The 12,159-nt window shown below is 47.6% G+C and overlaps 3 protein-coding genes across 3 annotated transcripts; 2 read left to right on the top strand and 1 right to left on the bottom strand.

The window, feature by feature from the left end:
• Nucleotides 1–2,119: 2,119 nt before the first annotated feature.
• Nucleotides 2,120–2,713, top strand: VTN77DRAFT_4442 (uncharacterized protein; the record flags this gene model as incomplete). Its single annotated transcript, XM_069420502.1, has 1 exon — nucleotides 2,120–2,713. The coding sequence occupies one exon, from the start codon at nucleotides 2,120–2,122 to the stop codon at nucleotides 2,711–2,713; it is 594 nt and encodes a 197-aa protein (XP_069277835.1).
• Nucleotides 2,714–5,455: 2,742 nt separating this feature from the next.
• VTN77DRAFT_4441 (uncharacterized protein) lies at nucleotides 5,456–7,108 on the top strand (the record flags this gene model as incomplete). The annotated part of the gene is made up of 6 exons (XM_069420501.1): nucleotides 5,456–5,494; nucleotides 5,553–5,685; nucleotides 5,739–5,865; nucleotides 5,935–6,536; nucleotides 6,603–7,038; nucleotides 7,096–7,108. The coding sequence occupies 6 exons, from the start codon at nucleotides 5,456–5,458 to the stop codon at nucleotides 7,106–7,108; spliced, it is 1,350 nt and encodes a 449-aa protein (XP_069277834.1).
• A 689-nt stretch (nucleotides 7,109–7,797) lies between these two features.
• On the bottom strand, nucleotides 7,798–8,943 carry VTN77DRAFT_4440 (uncharacterized protein; the record flags this gene model as incomplete). Its single annotated transcript, XM_069420500.1, has 1 exon — nucleotides 7,798–8,943. One exon carries the CDS (start codon nucleotides 8,941–8,943, stop codon nucleotides 7,798–7,800), a length of 1,146 nt encoding a protein of 381 aa, XP_069277833.1.
• Between the last annotated feature and the right edge of the window lie 3,216 nt (nucleotides 8,944–12,159).

Raw genomic sequence — 12,159 nt, 5'->3', positions numbered from 1 at the left:
TTTTCTTATTTTCTTCTGTTATTCAATTAATCCGCATGGTTGTATAAATGCACAAAATCCATGCTTTTGTTTCTTTCTTTCTTCGTCTGCTGGCAAGCGTCTTTCCTATCTATCTATCTGTCTGTCTGTTTGTTTGTCTGCGCAGCTGTTGCTGTCTGCTGTCGGTTTCTTTTTATCCCGCATTCCATGCACGAGTTGTTTTTTTTTTCTTCCTCTCTCTTCAATCGGATTCCGCTGTCTCTCGTTTTGGCAAGCAAGCATGCATTTTGGGCTCTCGGATTGATGGATTGGATTGGAATTGAGGCTTTGCTTTGCATTTACCCTTGTTGCTGTTGCTGCTGTTGTTGTTTCCTCGTCTGGTCCGGTTTGCTCGAAACTTGACTCCTGGGCAGGGTCATATCTGTGTACATACATAAAGCTGTTGTTGTGTTGTGCTGTGTTGTGTTGTGCTATTTATTTTGTACTGCTCTACCGGCGAGAGTTTTCTGGTCTGGTTTGTTTGGTCCTGGTCTGGTCTGGTCTGTCATTGTCTCAGCAGAGATCATATAGACATAGTCATTGATTGAAAAAAAAAAGATAAAAAAAATGGACAAGTTGGACAGGACGGATTTTTTTTTTGCAAGAAAAGAAAAGTCACAAGTGCAAAGTAAAGTAAAAAAGAAGTATGCTGTAGAGGTGTGACTTTATCTTCGACCTGTTTGCATAAAGTCGATCTCAGGAATTAATTACATGGTCCTCTACCTTTGTTCAATTGCATTGCTTTTGTTTTTGCGATGAAATGAGATGAAGAGATTTCGATCTTATCTTGTTTAGGTAATTTTTGGCCCTGTTCAGATCGGACGAAGACCAAGACCTGCTATTAATTATAGGTCACGTGAGATTGCCGTCCTAGCGGGGCCGATGGCGTGATCGACCGCCTTGCCGTTGGCGAACGGAAATCATCAAACCTGCCGTGCTATTAGATTTAATAGACCAAATGATTCCACATGCTGATAGAAAAAGCGACTGTTTCATACTTTGTTGATCAGAGGAAAGTCGTCTTGTAGTGAGATCTATAAATTCCTGGTCATCCCTCGAAACAAGATGTCCTCATATACATACTTCCGCCTGCAGCGTAATTGATAATAATCCTGATTCTTTTCCCTCTTTCGCTGTTCCCGTGATTATTGGCAGGATGGAGATGAAACATAATGATAAGGAGATTAGGCACACCAAGGCTTGCCGCTACACTGTTTCACTTCGATAGGAGTGAAGCTACAGCCTACGTCTATGAATCACCGCCATGCTTAAATCTGCCTTATCTATCCCATCTTACCCTATCCAAATGAGGTATAACTATCAAAGGTCGTTCCAAGGGTTCAAGGGGAAGAAAGAAAGAAAAAGAACAGACTATGCCCTTGGCCGTTGCACAGGAACAGAGATCAGTTCTCATGACAACAACGACAGCAATAATGAAATGAAACAGTCTTGACTCGTCTTTCTGTGGCGGGTCTGTCGAACTAATAGACTAAACTTCCCGGTGGATTTCCTCCTTTTCCATGGTTACATACCCTAACTTTTTGCCCCGAAAAAAAAAGCGAAACAAAAGGTGATTGCTGATGGATTGCAGAATATTGCGTGCTCGTGGTACGTACCATACGTGGGCGCGCACGCAATTTTTTTTTTCTTCTGCCCTCGCCTTCGCCAGGAGACTTCTTCTCTGACCTATTTATTCCGCCTTATTTATTATGGGCCAAAAGATGGCCTTTGTGGAAATAATGTCGATGTCTGTCTCAGGCTGAGTGCTACTTACTTGATTGATTATCAAGTTCTTTGATTTCTTTCCCTTCGTTTTGATTGCTTTAATTTTTTGCTGTTTTATACTTCCGTTGGCTTTGAATACACTCTATTTCCAAGCATTGAATCAAGACACGCTTCTTTATTCATTCGTACTGCAGAACATACAACAAATGGTCCTCTTCAATTGGGCCAATTTCTCTCTCTTCTAGCGTTAATTCCCAAGAACATCATTTGGAAGCTTCATTCTGCTTTCTAAAACTGTTTTGCGTCCATCCCCATAACATCTACATCTACATCTATATCTATATTCAATATATTCAGACTATCTATAATCGACAGAATGGCTCCCGTCGGAAGCGTGATCACAACAGAAACAACAAGCTCCTTGTCCCCCACACCCAAAGTCACCCTTACAGGCCCAACCTCCCTCTTCCACCACAGCCTCATAACGAAGGACTTCGAGACCCTCAAATTCCACGCCGCAGCCTCGCTGCAGCTCCAATTCGGGGGCAACCGCCGCCACGAGCACATCGCCACGTCCGACGACCGGCTCATCGCCTCGCCCTACAACGAGCCGCTGCATCTGCTCGACCTCAAGACCCTGGATACCCCAAACCAGCTCCTCGCCAAAGCGCTGACCATCTTCAAGCCTGTGCGCGACGACTACGCCACGGCCCCCTACACGGAGAGCTTCAATTGGCAGGCTGTCGTCGACTTGCTGCGCGATCTTGCCCTGGCGGAGGGTTATAGGTGGACGAGGCGGCAGTTCTATGTCGTCACGTTCAGGTCGACGCTGTTTCCGGACGTCGATCAGCAGCGACTGCATGATCTCGATGCGCGGTCGCATCAGGAGGCTGTTGCTAGTGGAGGGCTGTTGAAGTATTGGTTTGGGACGAAGGATGAGGAGAATCGGAATTTGGCGACTTGTAAGTAGTCATCACTTTTTTTCGTCTCATTTCGTTTAGTTTCGTTGTTGTTGTTGTTTTTTTCTTCGTTAGGATAATATCTTTTCTTTCTGAGTTCCCCCTATCTGCTGTTTAGATACCACCTCGATTCTCATTTCCCCTCAACCCCAGTAATGTACCTACTTTTCTGATCTGACTAACTTACTTATCACAGGCATCTGGCGAAGCAGAGCCGACGCCCACGCCGGCGGCACAGGCCCATGGCACAAACAAGCCCGGGCCGCCGCTCGCGAAATGTACGAGAAGATAGTCTTTACGACGCTGAAACTGGTCATTGACGATGATGCTTCGTCGTGGGAGATCAGTGAGTGGACTGAAGACTGATGGGGATGCGTAGGCTGTCTTTTCAGGGGACGTCACTTGTCAATGGCATGATCTTTTTTTTTTGCACCTACGAGTTATCAATCGCCCTTATGATCTGAGATCTCTGAGAGAAGTTTAGACCTTGTTCATTCAAGATACCATATATTACCGTGTTGCATTGCATTGGTCTAGCCTGTTAAATGAAAGCGTGCTGTATTATATTTGTTGGGAGATATTTCTTTCCCAATCAGGCAATTTTTTCCATTCGAGCAATTTATTTTGGCGCAGATCAATAGATTGATGATCAAGTTCAACGTTCTTTCTATGACGTAGTAAAGCTCATGTTTACTTGGCTATGTCCATAGTCAGGCCCATATCCCGTTGAATTCAACCTAACTTCTCATAAGGCCATAGGTAGGTGGGTAACCACCTACGAGGATTCTAGATATCAGTCTGTATAACTTGCACACTAAAATATAGCTGCTCAGTTAACTATGCTCTTTCCCTGTCTATGTATGGCGTAGAAACCGCCTAATATCTTCATGCACCCTCGACATGACGCTTCCGCAACTCCTCCCATTCACTATCCAACATCCCCATAATCACCTCATCCCACCAGACCCATCCCGCCAGAGAGCCTTCCTCAGTCGCCCCTCCTCCTGAAATCCGATCCGCTCGTAGAGCCTCTGCGCGCGCGCATTCCACTCAAACACATGCAGCTCGATGCGATGCAGGTTGGCCGTCCTGAAGGCCCACTCCAGGGCCCAGATGATGGCTTCAGTGCCGTAGCCCTGGCCGTGGTGCTCACGTTTGAGCTCAATGCCCAGCGAAGTGCAGTGATGATGGGCCAGCTCGGCGGTGACGGGTTTGACGGCTAAGAGGCCAATTGGTTCCGGCTCGACATTGTTATTTTTCCCCTTGTTCTGTTCTTCGGGCGACCGTTCTGGTGGAATCTTGCATATCACCACGAACAGGAGCGACTCCTGGATCGCCTTCCGGTACTCCTCGGTACTCCTCGATCATCTGCCGATTCACCGGCCTGGGGAGGCCCTTCCAGGCATTCTGCGCCACGGCTGGATCGCCATGGAAAGCGTGGAAGAATTCGTCGTCCTTGGGGGCGTTGTAGGCGCGGTAGAGGAGGCGTTTGGAGCGGAAGGGATCCATCGGTAGGGTTTACAGTATGGTCTCTCGTGCTGATCGTGACTGATCATGTACCTAGGATATGACCGACGTGGGAGTATGTACAGTATATGTATTAATATACTGTCCATCAACACGTGACAGTCACACGACAAGGCTTACTACTCTTAGCATCTGCGGCTGACAGGCGGCTGACATGTTCAGGCAGTCAAGTTGCATGTCCGTCTTATTTGATTTATGCAGTTACCCTTGCTTGCCAGGCAGCAATTGAGTTACGACAGAGCCAAACAGAATCCTCTGAGGCAAGTCTTCATGCATAGATACCCTGGCTGGCCAGAGGGCATCTCCAGGCGCATTGCGGCTGGCACCAAGAGTTGGCAGATCACTGACTCGTTTAGATGGGGCAAAAAAATTAGAGTGCAATTGATTAGGAGACTACTGTCTATTCTCGCATCACCATATGTATAGGAGGGGCTTGCTGTTAGTAGGCAATTTGTCTGCTATCCTTCTCCAACTCTTAGATATGCCCCACACTCCAACATACGCCTAAAAGACAACAAGACAAAACAAATGCCTGAATATAGAGGACAGTTTGAATTTCGGCATTCGATTCACCATTGAAGGATAAAAATTGTCGTTCGATATTGTCATGGATATAAAAAAAAACCAGGCAGATATAATCCTGCAAAAGAAGGCAGAAGGTGACTGCTGTTTGATCTCTCCGATGCAAAGCGGGGAACCTATCTACACGACTCGGAGTCCGAACAAACGGAACGCCGAGAAGCTGAATCGTCTCCACTGCTAGATGGAGAGATTTAATTCGTGTAGATGGTTATTTGCGATGTAATAAAAATGAAAAAAAAAAAGGAAGAGATGAAAAAGATCTTACTCTGGAGTAATTTCAGGGTCCTGGCCTTCATGGTTCGTGGGGCCAGCGCACACACAGTCCAAACACCAATTGCCTGCCCGCCTACCAGCACGGAGCCCGGCGGAGGAATCATCCGGCAGCCATCCGTGGCCGGTGGTGGAGCAGACACAGTTTTCTCGTCGGACACCGCCAGACCCCGCCAAAACATCTGCTGGCCCCCTCTTCTTTCTTTCTCCTCTATCATCTCCCTTCTCTCCCTTCCACCAATCTATCCTCATATCTCTACCGTCTAATTCCTGTCAGTAAGATCCCTTATAAGAGTCCTGTCGATTTTCTTGCAGCAGTGGACTAACTGTCTCAGCAGACTTTTTATCCCCTCACTCCCCTCCAAACCGTCATCATGAGCGCACCCGCCCACAAGTACAAGGTCGCAGACATCGTACGTGGCCAATGCTCCCTTCTTAATCCCACAAATGCATCGCTGACTGCTTGAACAGTCCCTTGCTGCCTTCGGGCGCCGCGAGATTGAACTCGCCGAGGTGGAGATGCCCGGTCTGATGGCCATCCGCAAGAAGTACGCTGCCGACCAGCCCCTGAAGGGTGCCCGTATTGCTGGCTGTCTGCACATGAGTAAGTTGGATTACTTTATCTGGTGAGGTTATTTCTTTACTGACTGTACCTAGCCATCCAGACCGCTGTCCTGATCGAGACCCTGGTGGCTCTCGGAGCGGAGGTTACCTGGACGAGCTGCAACATCTTCTCCACCCAAGACCACGCCGCTGCCGCCATTGCCGCTGCCGGTATCCCTGTGTAAGTTTATTTTTGAGATCGCTTGTCTCTTGGAACCTCGGGACCGCATAGCTGACAATGTGTGATCAGCTTCGCCTGGAAGGGAGAGACTGAGGAGGAGTACAACTGGTGTCTGGAGCAGCAGCTCAACGCCTTCAAGGATGGAAAGAAGCTCAACCTGATCCTGGACGACGGCGGTGACCTGACTGCCCTCGTCCACAACAAGTACCCCGAGATGCTGAAGGACTGCTACGGTATCTCCGAGGAGACCACCACTGGTGTCCACCACCTCTACCGCATGTTCCGGAACGGCAAGCTGCTGGTTCCCGCCATCAACGTCAACGACTCCGTCACCAAGTCCAAATTCGACAACTTGTACGGCTGCCGAGAATCGCTGATCGATGGCATTAAGCGTGCGACCGATGTCATGATCGCCGGTAAGATCGCCGTCGTCGCTGGGTACGGTGACGTCGGCAAGGGTTGTGCCCAGGCCCTGCACAGCATGGGTGCTCGTGTCATTGTTACCGAGATTGACCCCATCAACGCGCTCCAGGCGGCTGTCTCTGGTTTCCAGGTTACCACCATGGAGGAGGCTGCCCCTCTGGGCCAGATCTTCGTCACCACCACTGGTTGCCGTGACATCCTGGTTGGCCGCCACTTTGAAGTCATGAAGAATGATGCCATTGTTTGCAGTACGTCTCACCTAACGACTTTCTCTCTCTTTTTTTTTTTCTGCTTCCTCCTGCTAACCACTACAGACATTGGTCACTTCGATGTTGAGATTGACGTGGCCTGGCTCAAGGCCAATGCCGTGTCTGTCCAGAACATCAAGCCTCAGGTCGACCGCTACCTGATGCCAAACGGCCGTCACATCATCCTGCTGGCCGAAGGTCGTCTCGTCAACCTGGGCTGTGCCACCGGCCACTCCTCCTTCGTCATGTCCTGCTCCTTCTCCAACCAGGTCCTGGCCCAGATCTCCCTCTTCAAGGCGGATGACCCTGAATTTGGTGCCAAGTACCCCGAGTTTGGTACCAACGGAAGGAGACCTGTTGGTGTCTATGTTCTGCCCAAGATCCTGGACGAGCAGGTTGCCAAGCTTCACCTGGAGCATGTCAACGCCAAGCTGTCCACCCTCACTCCGGTGCAGGCAGAGTACCTTGGCGTGAACCCGCTGGGTCCTTTCAAGAGCGACATGTATGTTCCCATCCTTATTACAATCGTATGATTTGCAATGCTAACGTGGCTGTCTAGCTACCGCTACTAAACACCGATCTGATACCCTCCCTCTCATCCTTAATAATTGGCGCATGGTGACATATAGACTTTTTCAACATGAGGCTACGATGTTATGAACATAAAGGGTTCTTTATCAACATAGAACTCGCGAGCATTTGTCCTTCAACGGCAAAAGTATCCAAAAGTGGCATATCGGGTTTTTCCATGGGGTTTGGTTTGAATTGTCGGGGGTATGGGTAACTGAAACGTTTTTTTTTCCTATTTTTTTTTATGTCTTCAACACGCCCATTGGCGAGATGATGCCATGTACGTTTATCTACTTCCTACGCCTGGACAGGTGCACAGGCTACGGTTGCTTCTTTGAGAGATCCAGGCCGAATTAGTGGCCTGTAGGTGCGATTCAACAAGGCACGATGGAACTGGCCAGCACCTGTTGAAGACCAGTTTCAATGAGACAAATAAAGATACCATTTGAAGCCAATTTGGCAAGAAGTTGTCTTGAATTTGATACTAGAACGGAATGTTTTCGAATCTGTAACATGTAGCTACAGCCGTTCCCATCCTGCAATGCCACCAGACACAAATAAAGCCGCCAGAGATTGTTGCCTTCCATCTTGCAGAAAAGCTTCTAGCAGGTAAAAAGCTGCCTCAACGGGAATATCTTCAATTTCGTCCGCTAATATGAAAATAGGTAACGGTCTAGAGTAGATATACGTCTCATATGCTGGACCGCTTGATCTCAGTCCCCCGACACCACACCCGCTTGATCGACCGTGTAGCCTTGATATCCTTCAGCGGGTTATCCGCAACGAGGATCAGATCCGCTAACCGGCCCGGCTCGATGACGCCGCGGTCCTGCAGCCCAAAATACGTCGCCGGTTCGACCGTCGCCGCGCGGAGGGCATCCAGAGGCGTCATGCCAGCATCGACGAGGAGCTCTAGCTCGTGATGCAGGCTCTCCCCATGCCGGACATTAGCAATGTTTCCATCGTTGGCATCTGTTCCCGCGAAGACGGGGACGCCCGTCGCGAGCAGCGTGGCCACCGACGCACGGGAATGCGCATAGTCCAGCTTCACACCCGGTCTGGTCAGGACCTTGGACAGAGACTCCTCGATCGACAGCGTCGGCACCGACACGATATTCTCGTTTTTCATCCGCGTCGCGATCGAGGCGTCCAGTGCCCTGTCCATCGGGACGTGCGTCAGCACATCCGGCTTTGCGTCCACGGCCATGAGCGCAGCTGGGAAGACGGCCGCGTGCACCACGGCACGCTTCTGGTGCCTATGCGCCTCGGCGACGAGCGCATTGAGCGTATCCTGGCTAGGACCGACGGGCACGTCCGCGATCAGCTTGATATAGTCCGCTCCGTCTGCGATTCTGTTCGCCACAAACGTCGCTGCTTGCTCTGGGCCCGTCAGCAATGCATCCTCCGGCAGCCCCGGCAGCATCTGGCTGTGCCGACTGCCTGGCGCGGTCGCAGGGACGCCGGCTGTCTTCAGATCCGTCAGGCTGTGCTCCGCCGCATACTGGCGGATCGACTCCCACAGGTCCAGCGGCCACGAGGCCATGTCTAGTGCGGTGGTGACGCCCCAGTCGGTGAGCTTGCGTACGCTCTCGAGCTTTTTGACGTGCACGTGGCTGTCGATTAGGCCCGGGAGGAGGATGCCGTTTTCGCCGTCGATCTGGAGCAGGTCTTCTGAGGGAGCCTCTGAAGGAGCTGAAGCAGCTGTCAAAGGGGCGTTTGGCTCGATCGAAGCGATCTTCTCCCCCTCGATGATGACGGTCATGGGTTCCTGACTGATGGTGTAGCCATCGAAGATGCGGACGTTGGTGATGGCGAATTTCTGCGTATTAGGAGCCATTGTATTGTTGAGAGAAAGAAGGAAGAATTGTGATTTGTGCGATAGTAATTTAAGTACCTAGGTAAGGTCTCTTGGAAACGAAACTGAACAGTCCTTTCTTCTCAGGAGAGGACAGTCTCAGACGGGAGTTTTATATCTTGGTATCAGGACCAGCATTGCGCAATGTCGTCAATTCCCACTCGTCCTCTGAACAGAACTACCTATAATTACGCCAATAGAATTCCTCCACTAGGCCATCCATCCAATCCCCCTTCTAGTCTAATTCTGTAAGAATTGGATGGAGTACATTGAGGTCTTAGCCATATGGACCTAGAGTAGCTCCTCATGAACCAATCAGAGTCTCTCTGCACCATTCCTATCTAGGTAATTCTGGGTTCGACCAATCATATCTTGTCTTCTCTTGTGGGGATCGATCATACATCGTCACTGCATGAGATTTGAATTGGAGTTATTATTAACCTATTCATTTCATATGGGACCACAGTTTTTTTGTTTTTTTTTTTAAAAAAAAGCCGTTGATCAACGGTTATCATGGTTTTTCAACTGTCTTACCATGGCAAATATTTCAGTTATCGAACGGTTAGCCACCATGAAACATTATTTCTTTTATTTACTCTTTTTTTTTTAAAAAAAAAAACGTTAGTTATAAGAAACATTCATTGATCCTAGGGAGAAACATTAGGTTCCATAGGAGAAAACAGTCGGATTTCAGGAGAATTGTTTTTTTTCTTCCCAAAATATGGCCTTTATAAATAGTATCCCTCCACCACAATCTCATGGTTTAATTAGATAGTTTGGCGGTCTAGTAGTATTTATAAATTGGATAGAAATTAGAGCATTATTTATCTTCTCTGTAAAATATAATCTTATAATATAGCTTATAGATAATTATAAAGGTATTTTGAATCTAGCCTTAGGTTTTTTTTAAAAAAACAAAGGAAGTAGTTACCTTTTTTCCCCCTAGTGAACATTAGTCTTTCTATAAATCTTAGCTTTTTAGGAACGGTTTAGGAAGGAGAGTTTTCTTTTTTTTATTTTTGGCATTTAATTTTATTTTGATATTGGATTATTTTTCACAGTTAATGAACTTTTATGAACCGTTGATCAACATTTTTTTTGAAAAAAAAAAACCTGTGGTCCCATAAAGGAAAAAAAAACTCATCTTTCTTCCTCAAAAATAGAATCATAAGGCGTTATGAAGTTATACGGATCGAATCTAGCTTCAGGTGGGAAAAAGAAGTAGTTCATGAGAGGAAGTTGTTGTGTTTTTTTTTCTTTATTCTTTTTTTTTTCTTTTTGTTTGACAAAAGATTAGGTTTTATGGATAGTAGATTTTCTATGAATGTTTACATATTTTTTATAAATGATTTAGGAAAGAGAGATTTATTTGACGTCGATTTTCTTGTTTTTTTTTTCTACGGTTGATAAACGGTTAATAAGTCGTTGATCAATGTTTTTAACCCTAATGCTTCCATGTGGTGGATTCGGAAGTCACCTAGCCTATATATATTATCTATAGATACTATATATGCATTCGTATATACAAATTCTGGGGTCAGATCCATGCACATTACCTCTATAGTCTGTAAGTCGGGGGAAATAATGCTCTTTTTGGCGTCAGTCGACGCTGCTTTCCGCGTCCTTTCCCCTCACGTGACAAAGACCTGGCTGCTGTTATGAGGAGAGGTTTGTCATTGGCTAGGTGGCCTATACGGGCCATAGGGAGTTCTATCTAGTGATCTGCTGGTCACGTGAGGGAAGTGCACTAAACCGAGAAGGGATAGCCTCCAACAACCCCCCCTTTGACCGAACGGGAGCCAGCAAGACCTCAAAATCTATAGAAAAGCCTATATACACGAATCGGGCTATACCACATAGCCTAGGAGAAAGCGATTTGCCCTACAAACTGAGCAAATCGTTCAAATCGCAGAGGCTTGGTGAAGCCATCTGCAGCCATATTTTCCGTATCAATTTGCTCCACCCTTAGAATGCCTTGGGAGATGAGATCTTGTGTATAGTGGTAGCAGATATCGATGCGTTTGGAGCACTTAGTGCCCACAGTAGAGGATATGAGATCCCTGGCGCCCTTGTTATCAATTTTCAGCTGCTGCAATGGAGGCAGCGGTGAGCTATACATGCTCATATCATCGAGGTGACTAATCCACCATGCCTCGTGAGCGGCTTTGGATGCCGACATATATTCAGCCTCATTCGAACTTAAGGCAATGGAGGTCTGCTTGCGAGACTTCCAGGAGATTAGGCCACCAGCTAGTAAGAATACATAGCCACTAATGGACTGGCGTTTATCAGTAGAGGTCTGCCCCAGTTAGAATCAGTATAGGCAACAGGCATAGGGAGCGGCCCATTGCCTCTATGGAAGGTGATGCTGTCACAGGGTTTAGTGTGCCTGCCAGATACCAAAGAACATGCTTTATAGTGGTCTTGCATTTCTTTGTAGGCATCATATTATACTCAGCCAATAGGCTGGCAGCTCTCGAGAGCTCCAGCCTGGTCTTCATGGCAAGCTACTGCAGGGAGCCAGTGATGCGTTGATATTTGGTCTTATCAATGGAGGGGTCAGGCTCATCGTCGATGACGAGTCCCAGGTCCAACGGAATATTGACCGGATGTGCAGTATCCATGCCCGTAATGACGAGGAGATCCTTTATAAAGGTCTGCTGCGTCAGTTTTATGTACGAATCGGTGGAAACGCCGACCCTGCGCCATGATTTTGCAGGGATACTAGATTTGGAGTCAACCCTGATTGGAATTGGCACCCTCTGGACCTCTATGTTACTCATCGTAAGGATTCGCATATTTCCATAACGACAAAGAGCAAGCAGGTGCAGGGGAAAAGAGTGGTCAAAGGGACTGGAGAAACATTGGGGAAAACAGAGGGCGAGTCGCTGCGCTAGGAATACCTGTAAAACATTCTGGAATATTCTCAAGCCCCCCTTTGTTCTTTGGCTGCTTTGGGACGATATAATATTGATACACTATACTGGATAGAATCGTTCATATAGAAAATCATATGCATCTCCCAGATCCTGGAACTGGGAGGTCTAACATTCTAAGAATGTGGGGTCCCTGTTTGACCCTGAAAAGTTACTATTATTAGAGAGAACCTTTGGTGGAGGAAAGATAACGATTGGTCCATCCACACGTGACTGAGAGCCTAATTCAGTGTAGCATAAATTGTCCACCCTAATCCTATTT

This window comes from Rasamsonia byssochlamydoides (genome assembly GCF_041956645.1).
Source record: "Rasamsonia byssochlamydoides strain NRRL 3658 unplaced genomic scaffold VTN77scaffold_30, whole genome shotgun sequence".
Lineage (NCBI taxonomy): Eukaryota > Fungi > Ascomycota > Eurotiomycetes > Eurotiales > Trichocomaceae > Rasamsonia > Rasamsonia byssochlamydoides.
The sequence above is the reverse complement of the archived record's forward strand: the minus strand, read 5'-3'. Positions and strand labels throughout refer to the sequence as shown.